Genomic DNA, 19,305 nt, shown 5'->3' on the forward strand with positions numbered 1-19,305 from the left:
TAGCTTGATGTATGTCATGCTTTGCACAAGACCGGATATCTCATATGCAGTAGGCCTTGTTAGTAGATACCAAAGTAACCCAGGTAAAATACATTGGAAGACTGTTAAAAGAATATTTAGATATTTGAAGTTAACAAAACACTTCAAATTAACCTATCATACAAACGATCTAGAGTTACTGGGTTGTTGTGATGCTGATTTTGCAGGTGACCCGGATGATACAAAATCCACAACTGGGTACTTATTCCTCTTGGCAGGAGGTGTTGTCTCATGGACCAGCAAGAAACAAAGCTGTATAGCCAAATTCACCATGGAAGCTAAGTTCATCTCTTGTAGCTCCGCGGCATCTGAAGCAGTTTGGATTAGGAGATTCTTGGAAGAACTCTGAATTGCTGATGTGCCAATAGGAGCTGTGAAGATCTTCAATGACAACCAAGCTACCATTAAGACAATTAAAAATGGTGAGATCGGCCCTAAAGGGAGACACATAGATCTCCATTACCAGTATTTGTATGATGTCTACCAACGGAGTGAGATCCTGGTAGAATATGTGCCTACAATATGCCTACAATAGATATGAGTTCTGACCCTTTGACTAAACCCATTGCAATTACAGATTATGTAAGGCACGTTGAAGCAATGGGGTTGGTCGACACCTATTCATCTCGGACCTAACTGGTCAAGTGGGAGATGATGGTAGAGTGGCCATAGGCCCTCGTTTAATCCTCAACATGTAGGAATATCCAATGGCCATGTGACAAGCCACATGTTGATGGTTGATAGTTGATGGTCATCTCCATGCAACACTCTCACACACAATCATTCGTTTTTAAATAATTACCTATTTATTTATTTATTTTCTATAAAAACAAATTTATTTGATTGTTTATTCAAATCCTTTTTCCATACATGGAGATACTAATGTTGGTTGGATTATTTGGATCCATATTCCAGCTCTCACCGGGTCAATGGATATCCATTTGACACAGTGTAGACTAGATAACCAAGTGGTTATATCCTTGGTCAATATGAGACACTTGTCTCAAATCTGATGGAGCATGAATTCTAATGTTAAGGAACACTTATCTCAATTGGTTATACTGCTAATAGTTTGTTCCTAATGTCAAGGAACTTAACATTGGAGAAGCAACCATATAAGGGATCTCTCCCAAGTGCTTCAACACAATGAGATAGGCTCTTTACTGAGAAAGGAAAATTATCCTCTCAGCCTTAGCTCTAATCAGATTAAGATATTCTCTCTTACACATTGTTTGAGAGGTTGGTGTCTCGGATCCTATACTGCGAAGCTGCTATTATTCTCTTTGCATGCAGGTAAGACAAACAAAGATCCCAGCCGTTCGATTCTGCATGCATTTGGACCAACAAAGAAACCCAAAAGCTCAGGAAAAGATGCGTTGCTTCTTTTTCTTCTTCTTCTTCTTCTTCTTCTTCTTCGTTTCGTTTTTTTTTTAAATTCAAACTTGAAAGCAGAGTCTCCTAGCCATCATGGAAGATATTGTGGCTCGTATGTCCTCACGTGCATCAAATGACGAAAGCATATGCAAAGGATGTTGCTTTCTCTAAACTAATGACACGCTGAGAGGTCATTCCAACAAGATATCATCAACAAATTCGAGCATTTTTACATGATTTTGTGTTAGATAAATCAGTGGTTATTAATAGAGCATTTTTATGACTTCAAAAAAAAAAAACAGAGCATTTTCAGATGACCAAACTACCCCTGAATCGTCAATCAAACAAATTAAAAACTCCCGATGCTAAATATTTGCGAATTTTGTATCATTTTGCTATAATTTCACGTACTAAGTACTACCTAAAAGCAACCATAAACCCTGTTATGTTTCATGACATTGTATAAAGGCACATTAACACAACCTATAATTTCAGATGTTTATTAAAAACAACCAAACCCCCAAATACCTAAACATTAAATTCTAAACCCTTCAAATACTACTCTTAAAACCAAAAACCCTACACTCTAAACTCTAAACCCTATATCCCTAAAGCATCGAGCCAAATCCTTATAATCCTATAAAATTAAACCCCAAACCTTAAAACCATAAATGCTAATACACTAAATCCTAAACCTTGAATCCTACAAAACCTTAAAATCCTAAACCCTAAAACCCCAAACCGTCAACCATAAACCCTAAAGCCCAAACCCTAAACCCTATACATAAAACCATAAAGCTAAAACCCTAAACCATAAATCCTAAGCCCTAAAACTCAAAACCCAAAACCTTGAACCCTAAAGCCTAAGCTCAAACCCTAAATTCTAAACCATAAATCCCTAAAACATTAAGCCCTAAATACCCTAAAACACTAAAGCCCTAAAATCTAAACACCACAAAACACTAAAAAGCCCAAAACCCTAAAAGCCTTAAAGCCTAAAGTCTATACCCAAAAAACACTAAACTCTAAACCCTAAACTCCAAAACCTTAAAACCCAAATAACCATAAACCCCAAAACCTAAAAATCCTAAAGTCTAAAGTCTAAACCCAAGAAACAACTAAACTCTAAAGCCTAAACTCCAAAAACCCTAAACACTAAATCCTAAACCCTAAAATCCTAAAATCCCTAAAACTCCAAACCCTAAACCCTAAAACCCACTAAAAACCCAAAAATCCTAAAATCCCTAAAACTCCAAACCCTAAACCCTAAAACCCACTAAAAACCCAAAAACCTAAAGCCTAAACCCAAAAAACACTAAACTCTAGACCCTAAACTCCAAAACCCTAAATACTAAACTCTAAACCTTAAAACCCAAATAACCCTAAACCCTAAAGCCACAACCTGAAACCCTACAACACTAAACCCTAAGCCCTAAAACCCCAAACACTAAACCCTAAAACCTAAGCCTTAAAACCCTAAACTCTAAACTCCTAGAGGTGTAAAATGGGCCGTGCCACCCTCCCGGTGAAAAATTTGGGGGTCGGCACGGCACGGCCCACAAGCCAGCCTGGCCCATGGGTCGAGCCTTGGCCATGTTGGGCCAAAGCTATTTATTTAAAAAAAATTGACAAAAAACTTAAAATTTTAATTTTATATGAAATTTGTGTATAAAATTGCTTATATATGCAATAATTAAATAAATTCGTATAATAAAATTAAAAAAATATCATGGTCGTGTCGGGATTGGCATGGCCCGCGGATCGTCGTGTCAGGCTGTGGGTGGAACGACCCGATTTACACCTCTATAAACACCTTAAAAGCCCTAAACGCTAAATCTAAAGCCCCAACCCCAAAATTGTGAACCATAAACCCTAAAAAAAATCCTAAAACCTAAACCCTAAATTCTAAAAAGCCTAAACCCTAAACCTTAAGCCCAATCCCAAACACTAAAAATTATAAACATTAAAAACCATAAAAGCCTTTATATGATAACTACTCTAAAACCCTAATCCCCAAATCCTAAAGCCACAACCCTAAAACCTTACTGTTGTTTAGGAAGTTTACTTTCTGATGGGTGGCGACTCCATTTCTAGCCCAAGTGGCAAGTGAGCCATTTTTCGGCGTTCACACCTACAACACTAAAACCTACAACCCTAAAAAATTAAACCATAAACCCTACACTCATAAACCCTAAAATATTAAGACCATAAACCCTAACCCTAAATACTAAAACCCTAAACCCTAAACTCCAAAACCTTAAACACTAAATCCCTGAACCCTAAATCATATAACCCCAAGCCAAAAACCCTAAAACCCTATAACCACAAAAACCTAATACCTAAACCACAAAACATATACCCTAAATAAACATAAACCCTAAAACTTAAACCATAAAACCCTATACCCTAAATGCTAAACTTGAAACCCCAAAATCCTTAATCATAAAACCCTAAACCCTAAAGCCTAAAACACCAACTTCTAAGCCTAAAACACCAAACACAAACATAAACCCCAAACCCTTTAACACTGAAACCTTAAACTCAAAATCCTAAACCCTAAACCCTAAAACCTAGAACACTAAGTTCAAAGCCTAAACCATATATCCCATGCCTTAAAACCTAAACTTTAAATCATAAACCCTAAAACCTAAAACCTTTTAACACTAAACCTTAAATCCTTAAACCCTAAACCATAAGACCTTAAAACCCTAAACCTTATAAATCCTAAACATAAAACCCTAAACCATATAACACTAAAACCATAAAACCCTAAACCCTAAACCCTATTGTGAACTCCAATAGTTCATGGTTGGCTTAAGAAAAAGGAGTTGACACCCATTTTTAGAGGAAATGGGCCATCATTTTAGTTTCAAAAACTTGATTTTATCTATAGAATAGTGATTCCATTTCTCAATAGGGAAGACATTCAACCATGAGATCTTGGATTCATATGGATTGGGAGAGGGAAGGTGTTAGCATCCCACTATCTGATTTGTTTAGAAATAATCTTTCAAGAAACAGCTTGAAGTAGGAAGGAATAAAACACCAAAACCTTAAGAGAAGATTCCCAACTTCCTTTAGACTTGGTTTGAGGTGATGTTATCGAGAGTTGGGTATTGGTTTCCCTAAATCCCTCACATCTCTACCTCATTCTTCAAGACTAAATGAAATATGGAACAAGTTAAAAACTACAAAGATATAAAACACTAAAACACTAAATTCTAAAGTTTTAAACCCTTTTATCTTCCTATATGTATGAATGTTGGCCTTGATGGAAATTCCCTTTTAAACACCTAGTGCTCATATGAGAGTTGTGGTAAACAATTGGTGGATTGGTGCAAGTTTATGTTGACACACCCTATTTTTGTGGTGAGGCTTCAAAATGTTGGCCTTTGGCAAGTTGTTGACATTGTGGTTGTCTCTGAAAGCAATAAGAAGGCGGATTTATGAATGTACTCGCTTCCAGATGGTCCTCTCATAGCCAAACTTTTGTCACCACTTGGGAGGAGTTTGCTATCACTTTAGAGGACGTCTATAATGTCACCTACCGCCTTCGCATCGGTCTATCTCCCATGGTTTATCTATTCAACGTCTAGTTCCATTTGAAAGATCATGTCGAAGCTATTTATGATCATCTTATGGAGGAAAGTGAGAAGTTAAATGAGAGCATGTCTCGTGTTGACTACCACAGGAAGTGATATTTTACTAGTTTGACAAATCATTTTTTAAGAGATCTAGGGAATTCCATGCTAATGAAGATATTATTTATTTATTTATTTTTTGCTTTTGTTTTGATTATTTTTTCAAAGTTCATTTTTCTTGGTTCTCTAAATGATGGTATAGTGCACATCTCTATCGAATTGTTGTGGTTTTATCTTGTGGTGAATCTTTTCCACTTGCCTCATTTTTCGAGTCACCTCTACTAGTGTTTTGATAGTGTGTTTGCTGATTTTAAGAATTTAGATTTTGGTGGTTCTTCTTGTTATGTAAATATCAGTTTTATGTTTAAGTACATATGTGAATGCTTTCCTAAGTTGGGAACTTATCTGTCAAAGCTTTAGCTTTTCTAAATAAACATTGAGGTCAAAGGCTAAAATGTTTTAGTGGATATGTACCATAGCTAGGTTCATAGGTGGGTAAATTGTAAAGATAATAAACTAAACATTGTTGAGGCTCTACTAAATTCGTTTAACAACCATTCATCATTTGTTGTGGGCTGTAATCTAATAAGTGTTGGTGTATAATTGGGTAAGGGTATTGAATATGTCAAAATAAGAAAGGAGGCCATTGCATTTGAGATGTTATGTTGCTTCCCTTCCACTGTTCATTCTCCTATGGTGAAGTTCTCTCCTATGAGCTCTGATTATCAGCTTGATTGTGTATACCATTAGTTTGGTCACGACATGCTACCTCCAGTTTTTCATGAAGATTTTGAAGTTGTGTATACCATTAGTTGTGATGTTCATGAAAAAGTGTCATGTTGCTTGTGTTTCTGATAGCTATGAAGAGTATTGGGTGGCTCAAGTGATGGAATGTAAAAAGCTTGTCCACTCATTCTAAGAGGGCAACTGTTTTCCAACTGTCCAAGGTTTTTTTTGGCAAGAAAGAGAAGAAAAAGAGGAAGGAGATCCCACAAAGAGTAAGACTCTTTGCATGGAAGGTAAACCAAGAGAGTAATCATTTTTGAGGACTAGATTAAGGAGATATGTGGGAGCAGAACTCTTCAAGAGCGTAGGGTGAGGTTTCCTTCGTAATAAGTGTTGCAAGGCCAATAGAGATGAAACCTATGGAAAAGGGCATTAGTATTAATGGAGATTCCCCTGTTGTCACTACTACACCCACCCCTATTGTTTCTAGTAAGGGGAAGGAAGTGATTGGAATATAAGTCTGCTTCATGTTTGAAAATAAAGCAAATTGTTAGGCATTTTGTTAACAAGGCTGACCCAGCTTTGAAGAGGCGTGCTATAGCTGGTGATGGTTCCTCTTGACCTAAGGTATATACTTCAATGCGTATATTGTTTCTCTTGGTTGTTTATATATTCTTATGTGAGGCTCAATACATATCCTCTTGTTTATGCTGTAAGTCAAGATGGTGGAGTCTCAGATTTTTATCATAGAGGAAAAGTTATCCATTTTAGGGTTCTATACTTGAGAATCCTATAGAGGCTACTACACGAGAAAACATTCATAAGGTAAAATTGTTGAAGTTCTTTGTGTCTTATTTTGTTGATATTTTTTATTTTGTTCTAATTCTATTTTTTGTTTTGTTAGATTGAAGGGACGACAAAGGAGCTTAAAAATTAGCTTTGTAATTTGTCACCACTACTGGTAGTGTAGTGCCCATTGTTCCTATAGGGTTTCCTACTGAAAGTGTGGCTAATGATCCATCAATTTCTCCTAGTGAGACTATGAGTGCCATTGTTTCTGACTTGAAGTGAGCCAATGAGGTTGTAGAAATGTGCAACTATTATAGACTTACCTTATTAATTTTTCAATTTATGATGAAGCTCTAAGAAATGTGCAAAAGTTTATGGAAAGTTTGGCTTCTGGTGTTGTTGATTTAGAAGATATGGATAGGGAGGTTGCCACTAAGACTAGGTTGCGTAGTTCCAACTACAACAGTTTATTTTATGCGGTTAAAAGGTTATAAGCCCAATCAAGAGTTAAGCAAGTTCTTGCAAGGAATAAGTGAGCTCACTCACAAGGGAAGAGCTTATGAAGATACCATTGATCTTGGTTGCCTAGTTACGGATGAATTGAAGAACTTTGGAAGACCTTAGGATAAATTTCAAGAGGATTGGAGTTGTATCATAGGGTTTGAGTACCCCTTATTCCTTGAGACTAAATGAGTATTTTGTGCATATAGGTGATGGCGAGGCCAAGGAACACAAGACTGAGGTGTAGTCTATAGTGGTGATTGAGGCTTGGGGGGTTGCAGCCTTGCATTCTAAGTGTGCATAGGGGATAGGCTGTTGGATCTTTTATTGAGGATGTATAAGATGAAATAAAGGAGGGAGGTCCCAATGACATTGTACAAATTGAGTTTTCCATGGACAAAGTTGAGAATAAAACCTATTTGAGTGACAAGGCTACTAATGTAAAGAATAAATTCATTGCCATGCATGTAGAGAATAATGTCCTATTGATTAGCACGAGTGAAGTCCGTAAGGCTACTGGGAAGAATAAAAGTTTTGAACATGAGGCTGCTACACATGATGAGGGTAATAAGTTAGGGCATAGTTTCCAAGAATATAGATATTGTGGATGATGAGGTCATAGAGACTAAGGCTACCATGGAGGATGTAGATGCTAAGTCAATGTTTGAGTCCAAGAATAAGGTCTCTGACCATGATAATGTTATTATTATTCCAAACACTTTGTCATTAAAGGATACTGTTGGATATTTGTTTGTTGGAGAGGTCATTTTTGACATTGTGGCTCATGACAATAGTAAGCCCCCATCTATCACACCCAAGACTGTTAAAGTTGTAGGTGAAGTCTTCCACAAGAAGGATGTGTGCTCCTTTGGGAATGGGAATAACTACTTTTGAGATGTTTTTTCTTGAGAAAATAAGATACCATTTATATGAGGAGGAAACTCCCTTTCACCAGTGGAACATGTGACAGGACATAGATCTATGGATTTTTATCTGCAAATACCCCTAATAATTCTCATATCAATCTATTAGAAACAAAAAAAAAAACATGGATCCATTCTCTTTGACATTTTCACTCATTTTAAGAGGTCAAATGACCATTCCCAAACATGGATGAAAGGTCGACTAAATAAAACAATTATAAATTATAAGGGGTGTTTTAGTAATACACAATCTAGAGGGGGTGGAGATGCCAAGTAAAAGCTAAAACATGAAACACATAAAGTTGGATTTTGTTCATTTCCACTAGTTTCTTTCTTTTTTTCTTTCCTTTTTACTAAGCCCTATGGAAAGTTCATTCAACAATAATAAAAAAAGTTATATCTCTTCTAATACCAATAACCTCAAGAAGTCAGGGACGTGCGACTAGGTCATGGATCAATCGTGCCTAATGGCATAATGGGCAAGCCCATGGGGTGGTCTATTACAAAGGCAAGATGTATGATTTTCTTATGCAACTACTAATAATAATTGTGATCCATTTACTTTGCAAATCTGTCGAGGGCTTAGATATCCAAGGACCCTTTGGAAGTATCTACTGATGTAACTACTTCTATCCTGTTTTCTTTATCTTCCTCATAATTTAAGGAGAGCTCTTGGGCCTTGGTGCTCAATTTTGTGTCCATTTCTTTGCCCCAGAGTAGCAAGTAGAGGCCGACGATGATTGTAAGCCCTCCCAGTACCCTAAACAAAGTCCACAAGCAAAATATGATGAATATATAACATTAGAAATGTTCCCTAATGTTTTCGACAAAATTTTATATTTTTTTTCATTTTGTGTTCCATCTTTTTTAAATATTTATTATTCAATTATGACATCATGAGTTTTTTAAAAAGTTGGATCATTGAGCCGCTATCTAGATAAGAAAATAGCTTTGCTTTCCAATCGGTTTTAAATTATATATTTCATCTACATTATATAAATAATTTTTACTTATCACACCTAATTTTTGCTTGACATAATTAATATATATTTTTTTGATTATTTGTACTTTTTTTATTTTTTATAGATTTATTATTTAACGATCATATCATTGATTAATCCATTTAACCCAAACCACTAACAAACCACCCAAAAAGGAAAATATTTTGATTTCTAGGCTGACATTAAGTTTTGTATTACATTTCCATCATTGATAAAATCATTTCTTATGTATAATATTTATTTTTGTTCAATATAATGAATTTATAATATTAGAGATGTACCCAATATTTTACTTTTATAAATATATAACATTAGATATGTTCCCAAAGATTTCTCTATTTTTTATTTTTGTGATTCTTTGTATTTTCTGTTTTTAAAATTTCATTTTTTGACTATGTTGTCATTTCATTTCTAGGCTGATTTTAAATTTGGCATTCCATTTTCATTATTAATAAAAATACTTCTTATATTGGGTACTTATTGTTGTTTAGTGTAATGAATATAGAATATTAGAGATTTTCCCAATTCTTTTTATTTTTTTATATTATATATTTTATTTATGTTTATTTTTTTATTATTTAATTATGGCATTGTTTATCAACCCATTTGACCCCAAATGGTTGAATTGTTTTCCCACCATTGGGAGGGAAGAAAATGATTTTGTTTTTAAATTACTTTTCAAAATATTTATTTCTATACTATTAAAAATAATGTTATTAATTTAATTAGTAAAATTTAATGATAAGAAAAATATATCTTAAATATAGGATTTAATGAGAGAATATACCTTAGGTATAAGATTTAATGAGAGAGAATAGGAAAATAGTTTTATTGCCAATTGATTTTAAATTTTACATTCCATTTTCATCATTAATAAAAATATATTTTATTTATCATACTTATTATTGTTTAATATGTCAAATATATGATATTAAAAATGTTTCCATTTTTTTAATTTCTACATTGTTTTTTACATTTTATCTATTTTTTGAATTTTATTATTTATTTGTGGCAGCATGGATTAGCCTATTTGACCCAAAATGGTTTAATTTCTTACCACCACCTAGATTAAAACACTAATTTTCTAGGTAGATTTTGGAAGTATACTTTTTTATGTTATTGGAATTATTAATTTATTATGTAAAGATTTAATTAATAGAATTTAATGATGAGAATAAACAAAAATGTCTTAAATATATGATTTAATGAAGGTGAATGCAAGTTAATACCTTACATGTTGAATTTAATGGGAGGGAATTAAATGCATTTAATATCTTAAAAGTACCTCTTTTTAACTCATTTAATATCAATAACTAATTATCATATTTGCCCTCACTTTTTTATCAATAATTTTAAATATGAAGGGATAAATTTTGTCTTCAGAAAATTTCAGAAATATTCTTGAGGCTATGTGTGTGTGTATATGCATGTATGTATGATTCTTTTCTTCTAATCAAAAGAAGATTCATCTTTTAATTTCTTATTATTTTTCTTTGTGTCCTTCCAATTCAAACCCTTTATAATGCGAGTTGAGAACTATGAGAGAATTCTCATTCATGGGCTCTTGGATAATGAAGATGCTTGAAAAACTACCTTTACAAATATATGCTGGCCCAGCAGAGGTTGATGGTGAATGTTTACCTGCATGATATACCATGATGACAATGTTATGCAGCTCAGCACAGTGAGAATGGAACCCTTCAGCCAGTTTTCATGGACAGTATTTGTCAATATGGATTATGTTTCTCAGTGCAGGTCCCTTATACAATGTCATGGTCATGGCTCCAGCCAAGAAAACCAAAGTCCCAACAACTTTTGCTTTTCCACGTGGGTTAGTTACATCAAGAACCTCTAACCTACATCACCTCCATTCGTTAAGTTCCTAATATTAACTAATTAAATGCAGGAGATGGAGATATCATACACGCAAGGGAGATGGTTTTCTGAATTAAGATGACTTTCTTACCTGAATATAACTGCAATTATAAAGGTTATGGAAGCAATGGTGTTCATCATTGATGAAAGGAATGTTGGGGAGGCAAATCTCAAGCTTGCAAAATACATGTTCGGGGTTAAACCAGTCCTGTTTGTGATCACACATCAAAACCGGCCCGTTAGTCCTTTCCATTCATCAGTTGTTACAGAATGCAATTATATGTACTTCTCTTCAGCATTCCTTACCCAATGAGAGACAGCAGAAATATCTCAATAAACAATGCAAATGTCAGCTTTGGTCTTAATTTCCTGCAGGATTAGAGGAAATAGACAAAGATCAGATGTTTCTGTAGGTCACAAAAACATGAGGATTCAATCCATGATTGAATGCCCTGCAATGAAGTACAGTAATGCGTAGTAACCCATCTGAACCAGAACAATGAGGAGGTGTGGCTTGAACCTCCTGTAACTTATTGCACCAGTTTCACATGCCTCGAATGCCATTAATTAATTACTCTTTAAATGTAGCTTTCCTTGTACCTCCGCCCCATTAATTAGTAGGAGAAAGAAATACATATATACTTATACACATAGATCTAGACCTGGCTTTGATTCTTCTCCAATGTTGTTAGCATCAGGTTCCTGTGATAACAATTTCCCACTTGGTAACTGACCAATTCCAACTTAGTAAATGTATAGATCGAATAAAAAATATTCTCTTCGATTATTAATGCCAAGGTTGCATGAAGCCACCAAAATAGGCAATTGCTAATGTAATATGCAAAAGCAAATTAATCAATTATGTTGTCGGCCAGAGGAATCAACATTTACTGATGATGTGACAGGAAGAGAATCCACGACCATGGCTTTGAATATCAAACTTGCATGTTCTTATTGAACCAAATAGAGCTGGTATTTGAGGAAGAAGCATTCTGAAATAGTTCCTCTCCACTAACTCACAAAGAATAAAAAAGATGCAACATCTAATCATAATTAAAAGATGAACTTCTCCTTTAATTAACCCGGAACTCATTCAATTGTCCCGGGATGATTGAGCCTAACCTAAACAAACAAATCCAAAAGCTAAGGAAAAAAGATGCATTGCAGCTTCATGTGCATCATTATATTGACCAAAGCATTTACTATTATATTGTAGCAAATTTGGGCTGTCTCAATACGCCATTCCGCTCCAAATCCAATTATTCTGGATTTGGTTGTTAGAATTTGCATCCAGATGAGTTGCGGAATTAATTGAGTTTGATAAAAAATTATGTATGTATAATATATATGTATAATTATATAAAATTTATAATTGATGATAACTTTAATATTTTATATTTATATACATTATATGTATATACATATAAGTTAAAAATAATTACTTTTTACTTTTTAAAATTTTGGTCATTTTAAACTTAATAAGATGATTGTAGATTAAATCCAAATCCGATCTAATTACATTCTTACCCTTAATGATACACAAAGGTTGTATTAGCAAATGCACACGTGCTTTGCATGTGCATAGCAATTTTAAATGATGATGATGATGATGATAATAATAATAATAATAATAATAATAATAATAATAATAATAATAATGATAATAATAATAATAATAATAATAATAACAACAATAACAATAACAATAATAATAATAATAATGATAATAATAATAATAATAATAACAATAACAATAATAATAATAATAATAATAAAATTCTCTACAAATTTTTATATTTCTATGTGTATAAGATTAATTCTCATTAACTCAACACATTTATTTTTATTTAGTATGATGAATATATAATATTATAGATGTGTCCAACTATTTTCTACAACTTTTGTGTATTTGTTTTTCTTTTTTTTGTATTTTTGTATTTTTATTTTTTATTATTTAATTATGGCATTAATTAGCAGAAAGTCCCCTCGTTATTAAACCCTTCTCAAAGATTTTACTAAACTTGGTATTATAAGATGCTACTTTCAAAGATTAGAATGTTGATACACTTGGTACCCAAACATGAGTATTAATGCATATTGATATGGTCGATACCATTTTTTTTTTGCTTTTTATTTTGTAATAATTAGGGGGTTGGGGAAGAGGTTTGAGATGTTTTAAATATTTTAAAAAGTTTGTTTATTAGTGTATCCAAGCATATCCAAGCATATTTTAATCCTTAGGTACCTTTGCTTTCTTTGATTATTAAAAACTAGTATAAGAGCATGTATTGTACATGTGTGAAAGTAAGTATTCACCTTATATGATATCATATAATGTTTGGGTTTCACTTTTATGACCTGCTCAGAGCCCAAGGCAAGTATCTACACTTTATATAATACAGATATATTGAATTCTATAAATATGGTTTATGACAAAAAGAAATTACTTAAGCAGTCAGCGTTGCATGATGTGGCAATGCACACTTCAAATAAACAGAAAGAGAGAAAAACACATGTAGAAAATCAAGAGAACACTTGATAGGTAAGACGTACAAATTGGACCAGGTAAGTTCAGGACGAGGCCAACCCTAGATCAACCTGAATTGTTGAACCCCAACTTTAACCGACCCCGTGGGTCATGGAATTGGGTTGGGTTCAGGTTGATCCAATTTTTTTTTTTCAGTTCTTTTAACTTTAAAAATGTTGTGGCTTCTCAGTCGCATAATGAGCCAATTAAGGGCTAACCAGTTTCAGCATTAGCAGATACATGGAAACAAAGTAATGGTGCTTTAGGCTAACCATTACATATAATAGAAATATATATTATATATATAATAAATATATATAATATGTATTTATTTATTAAATTATTATCAAATTAATATAATATTAGTTTATTAAATTACAACAAAAATATGATATTTTATGTGCAAATCAGACTTCGGGCCTTATATAAGAGTCAGGCTTAGGCTCAAGATCTAGGCCCGAAGGTGAGGCTAGGCTCGGATTCAGGCCTGAACATTTTCTATTGATAAAGAAGTAAAGCCCAACTCGGCCTGACCCATGAATAGGTCTAATTGTAACTAAGAATGCAATTTGAACAGGCCCAACCAGAGCCTAAATTAATCCAACCTGCAATTTTATATGGGCTGGGCCTGAGCCTAGCCCTATGACATTTCAAGCTAAGTCGGACCTCCTTAGCCCAGTCTGAGCATAGATGCATATACACGTACGTGCATGTCAAATTTAATGTTTAGTTGATTAACCAACCCGAGCTTGTCCCAGGCTCAAACTCAACCCAAGCATTTCAAATTTGAAAGCGTCTGGGATGATATGGACAGATCCTGTTTGATCTGGGGCTAACTCCGGGCTTGGCCTCGCCTTATACCTATTTCTTAATGTTGAGCCTGGATTGTAAGCAGTAAGCATCTCACCTTAAAATGACAGATTTCTCTTTTCCACAATTAATATAGGGTCTGGATGTAGTAATCACGTTAGGTAAGTACAGTAAATGAGCATGTAATAGCTGATACATGTCCGAGTTAATGTGATTTTCATTCAAACGTTTTTGTTTCTTAGACAGAAATTAAAATTAAAATTAAGACAATGAAAAAGAAGGCCTAAACGTGTTGGGAATTGGGACCATTTATGTTTTCTTTTTTTCATTGTTTTTTATTTTTATAGACAAAAACCGTATGTATTTACGCTTTACATATTTGTATTTATACTCATTCATGGAGCTTCAATTGGCTAAATTTTATTTTACAGACTGTTGCTTTGATCATGCCTAGTTGTTTGGTTCTGCTGCTAGTTTTGAAGTGTGCTTTCATTGTATGTCTCGGTTTCAGTGTCTTACTCATGCCATTTGCCCAACTTTCAGATTGGTCAGGCGCAAAATTTAGTGGAATTAGAAGCACCAATCGAGTAGTATTTATTTGTTTCTTCAATAAATTTATTGTTACGTTCTCTCTTTCTGTCTGTATGAGTAATAAAGGAAACGACGTTAATTTGGACTTTTCTCTAAGAAGTATCGTTATTATATATGGAATGAGCAGGAAAGACGTTCGTTGAGTTTAGTTTCTCCTTTAATTAATTTACTCATTTTAGGAGACTGTTTCTGGAACAGGGGAATGACTTACAACGAAATACTCTGTCATGCATGTTCACATGGAATTAATACATGAAGGAAAAGAATTGAAGTAGCTTCTCAGACGCAAAAGTTTTAATAGTTGCACCACGAGTGTAATAATATTTCTTCGAGACTGGAAAAACTTGGTAAAATTCTCCCTTTCTTTCTTTCCGGATTCAAACTACCATTTGTTTACAGAAGCTTGTGAAGAAAAAAAAACCCAATACATATAGAGGGGCTTAGTTCATTTCACCTGGGTTTCTAGTTATCTCACAGGATGTGTGCCAAATCGGTTGCAGGTCTAAGGATCTCTTTCATGTACCTCCTTTTCCACTGAACTATTACTAACTAATTGTTTCTTGTATTCCTTTTGCTTTTCGTAATCCAAATAGGAGAGCTCTTGAGGCTTGATGCTAGTTTCTTGGTCTCCTTCTTTACCCCACAACAGCAAGTAGAGACCAATGATGACAATAACTCCTCCCAGTATGCTAAAGAAGCCAAAGGAAAAAAAAAAAATCAGTTCCTTCTGTCTTTGTGTAGCTACTACTAGCTAGAGTGTTTGTGAACATTTGGGTTGGCTGATGAACAACCGAGCACTAATGTGTTCTGATAACTGTGTATTAATTTAGGTAAAGGTAGACGGAATGATAACTTCTACATACCTTCCCATGTAGAGTCTTTCACCAAGAACAAAGTATGCGATAACTGCCACTAATATGGTTGAGAGGGGATTAAACATTGTCACAAAAACTGGGCCTTTTTGTTCTGTAACCCATAGTTGAACGAAGATTATTATACCAGAGCAGACCACTCCCTGCCATGAATAATCAATCAAATTTTAGGATTCCCTGAAAGCTTTGTAGTCTATACCAGAACTGTAGTTTGTCTCAAAGGTCCTACTTACACCATATATGGTGGACCAGAAGTCGATGTTGAACCCAATTATCCATGCTGCTGGCTTGTGTTCCATGAACACTGTGAACACAGCTGATTGTGCTCCCCCAACAAAGCACATCCATGTAGTCAGAGAAAGTTGTGCCGGATATCTCTTCAATGTCACAGCCTACAATGTATTGCAAAAGAGTTATTATTATAGACAGTGCTAACATCAATTATCTTGATTAATTTGAACTCTTTTAACTAAATGAATATGTCTGTTTTTCATATCTTTTCTTTGTTTATATCCTTTGTTTTTCTTTTCCTTTTAATTATTTCCTTCCAATTTAAACTCTAAGTGATGGTGCTGGGATCATTGTAAAGAATTTTCTTCAGCTGTAGACTGTAGTACTTACATACACTTAATTGCTAGGTTTTAGTTGCTCCTGTTGGTACAATCTAGCTAGTTACCTCTAAAAGATTAACTGTATCAGACATTAATCTTTTTCAATTCTCTGGAAGTGTAATGATCCATGTTAAAGATAAAGAAAACAAAGTAGCCTGCTCTATATCTACAAACTTCAAATGTGACCTTATCAATTAAATGAACTTGTTATGTGCATGGACCTGCTTACTGAGATTTTTCTCTATAGTTATAACCAATTATCATTAGTACACCATGGAACAGCAGTTAGTTGCCTAATAATATTTTACCAAGTTTACTCTTGGATCAGTCAAAGTGTTCAGTTACCTGCATAATGTACCACACTGACCATGTTATACAGCTTGCCACAGTAAGGATTGAGCCCTTCAACCAGTTTTCATGGATTTGGTTTCCCTGGATATGAATAAAAGCACCTGATATGTTTCTCATTGCAGGTCCCTTGTACAATGTCATAGTTGTTACACCAGCCAATGAAACCACGGTCCCAAGAATTTTTGCTGTGCCACGGGGGCTTGTAATATTGAGAGATTCCAACCTACATTTAATTAAGGCCATTTAGGAGAAGGAAAAAATAAGAATCGAAGAAGAAAGAAAACCTGTATTATAAATAAGAATTTAATTCCACTGAATACCATACCATGCACCCAGTAAAGATAAGGAAAAGTAGTTAATTTATAAGCTTTTACTGATTAAGAAAATGCATACCTGAGTACGACTGCAATTATAAAGGTCAAGGAAGCAATGGTGTTGACAACTGAAGCAAGGAATGTGGGTGAGGTATATCTCAAACTTGCAAAATACATGTTCAGAGTTAAGCTGACCCTGCAATTCATAAGTCGAGGCTGTTAGTCATTTTCTAATATCAGGTGCAACGTACTGTTTATCAGTCATCTTATTCAAATGTATTCATGCATCCTCACCCTAGGAGAGACAGCACAGATATCTCTGCAAACAATGCTATTGTCAGCTTTGGTCTTCCTTTTCTGTGGGAAAAGAAAAACAAATAGAGTCAAAACATGTCTCAGATCAGATATATGAATAAAACCCAAGTGAGTTAGGCCAATATTTAGAAATACAACATTAAGTACTGTGTAAAAATTACAACTAAGCTAAATTCCATTTCAGGATTCTTGGGCATCAACATGTTTCCATGTTCACTTAAATATACAAGAAAATTTAACTCTGGGAAGATGGGGTGGGGGTGGGTGGTGGGATTAACACACAGAGATTGGAAACAAATAGCAGATAACTCATTACCACCCAATTATCCATGTAGTGTTGTGAACTACTAAAGAGCCGTTGTACATGTGTTTGCAGGAATGTATGTGATAGAAGCTACACAATGAATACACATTAATATTATACCTTTCAAGGAAATAAGCAAAGGGCAGCATCGCAAAACCAGCTACTATATGTCGATAAGTTATGTACACATGGGGATTCATTCCATGGTTAAATGATGCCTCTGTTATGAAGTAGAGGAATGTATAACCCATCTGAACCAAAACCATGAGGAGGTGTGGTTTGAACCTCCTGAAAATTTGCCCAAAGCCACATGCCTGGAGTGCCATTACTCTTAGATATGTTGCTTCCCTACTCAGTTTTCTGGTTTCTACTTTGTACTACACAGATGAAGGTGAGGAGCATAACATGGCCATACATATAGATGACCCTGGAATATTCTAGTAACAAGTTCCACTTAGTTCCACTTGAAAATTGCAGACTTGCTAAACAATGCAATTTATGAAATTAATTAACGTTCTAGAAGCGAACCCAACACTGAATTAGTGGAATGGATAGAGGAACTTAACACAAGTGTATATATGTCAAGCTGGCTGACCTGGTAACTGTAAGCCCTTCTCATCACATATATATCATAGACGGCATTGATTAGTTTAGAATCTGAACTTTTACTATACCAAGAGAATGGTCAGCCAGAATGGACAAGATTCTAACTTTAACCAAATGCATATCGATTATGTGTAATTAATTATTACAATTATTTGAGTCTCAGAATCCACTAATGCAACTTTTCTGGACCATAAATATTCCACGAATCACAATTCCATAGCGACAGTGACACACTAGTTGCTATTTGATCAAATGGGCTTACATCACTTGTTTCTTAATTTACACCCAACCAAAGTTCAGAGTATCAATTAATACGTATTGTATGATATGAACCGGTATTTGAACCCACTGATAATATAAATGCTAGGAATTAGAACATGTGGCCATGCAGTTTTGAAGGTTAAATATTGTGCGTATCAATACTTTCAGAATCATGTATGAATTGAAAAGTGGAAGGTCATCATATCTATAATGGGTTAACTGTTACACCCACTTGTCTGATCATAGTAGCTACACTCGTGAACACACTGAAGTGCCTGTTTGGCACCTCTGCTTCACAATTATATTTAAGTCATTTCATGGTGGGTTGAGAGACACTTAATTATATGGCACACTGATTGTTTGGAATTCACATTGTGCCCCACAGCATATCCCAAACCATGTTGAGATGTGCATGTGGGGCGCAGATGTGATCTCCATTGTTTGCGTACTCATCAGTGTGGTTACGGACTGTGCCTACCGGATCCACTCCTGAGAGGCACACAACTGAAGAATCATTTATATCCTCAAATCCATTTGTACATATGCTTCTTGTATTGGAGATTGGAGAATCTATCCAACTGCGTAATTGTAGAGAATGTACCAGCAAAGAGGTGATCATATTCTTCTTTGTTGGGCATTGTATTCTACTTTCACTAAAACATGAAAAATGTTGTCATCATTAGGTGTATACCAGAAGAGACCTATGCGATGCAGTGTGGTGTCAAAAGATGCCCATGTTAAAGGGAAGTAATTACATTCAGTTTCCTAACGAAAAGGAAACAACTGAATCGATTGTAATTAAGTAGCTCCTGTTTGATTAACCACAAAATTCAAAACGGTTTGAGAAGCAAAACTGAGTAAGCTGACATGGACA

At 34.5% G+C, this 19,305-nt stretch overlaps 1 protein-coding gene and 1 pseudogene across 1 annotated transcript; both read right to left on the minus strand.

Moving 5' to 3' along the window:
* Nucleotides 1-156: 156 nt before the first annotated feature.
* LOC148804074 (WAT1-related protein At4g08300-like) lies at nt 157-11,433 on the minus strand (annotated as a pseudogene).
* Nucleotides 11,434-15,141: 3,708 nt separating this feature from the next.
* LOC104610042 (WAT1-related protein At2g39510-like) lies at nt 15,142-17,997 on the minus strand. The gene is made up of 7 exons (XM_010276497.3): nt 17,685-17,997; nt 17,240-17,302; nt 17,025-17,141; nt 16,626-16,854; nt 15,903-16,061; nt 15,661-15,812; nt 15,142-15,486 (listed from the first exon to the last, which is right to left on the minus strand). Exons 1-7 carry the CDS (start codon nt 17,888-17,890, stop codon nt 15,300-15,302), a joined length of 1,113 nt encoding a protein of 370 aa, XP_010274799.1. The 5' UTR covers nt 17,891-17,997; the 3' UTR covers nt 15,142-15,299.
* Nucleotides 17,998-19,305: the final 1,308 nt, after the last annotated feature.

This window comes from Nelumbo nucifera, chromosome 1 (assembly GCF_055504915.1).
Source record: "Nelumbo nucifera cultivar China Antique chromosome 1, China Antique-T2T, whole genome shotgun sequence".
Classification (NCBI taxonomy): domain Eukaryota; kingdom Viridiplantae; phylum Streptophyta; class Magnoliopsida; order Proteales; family Nelumbonaceae; genus Nelumbo; species Nelumbo nucifera.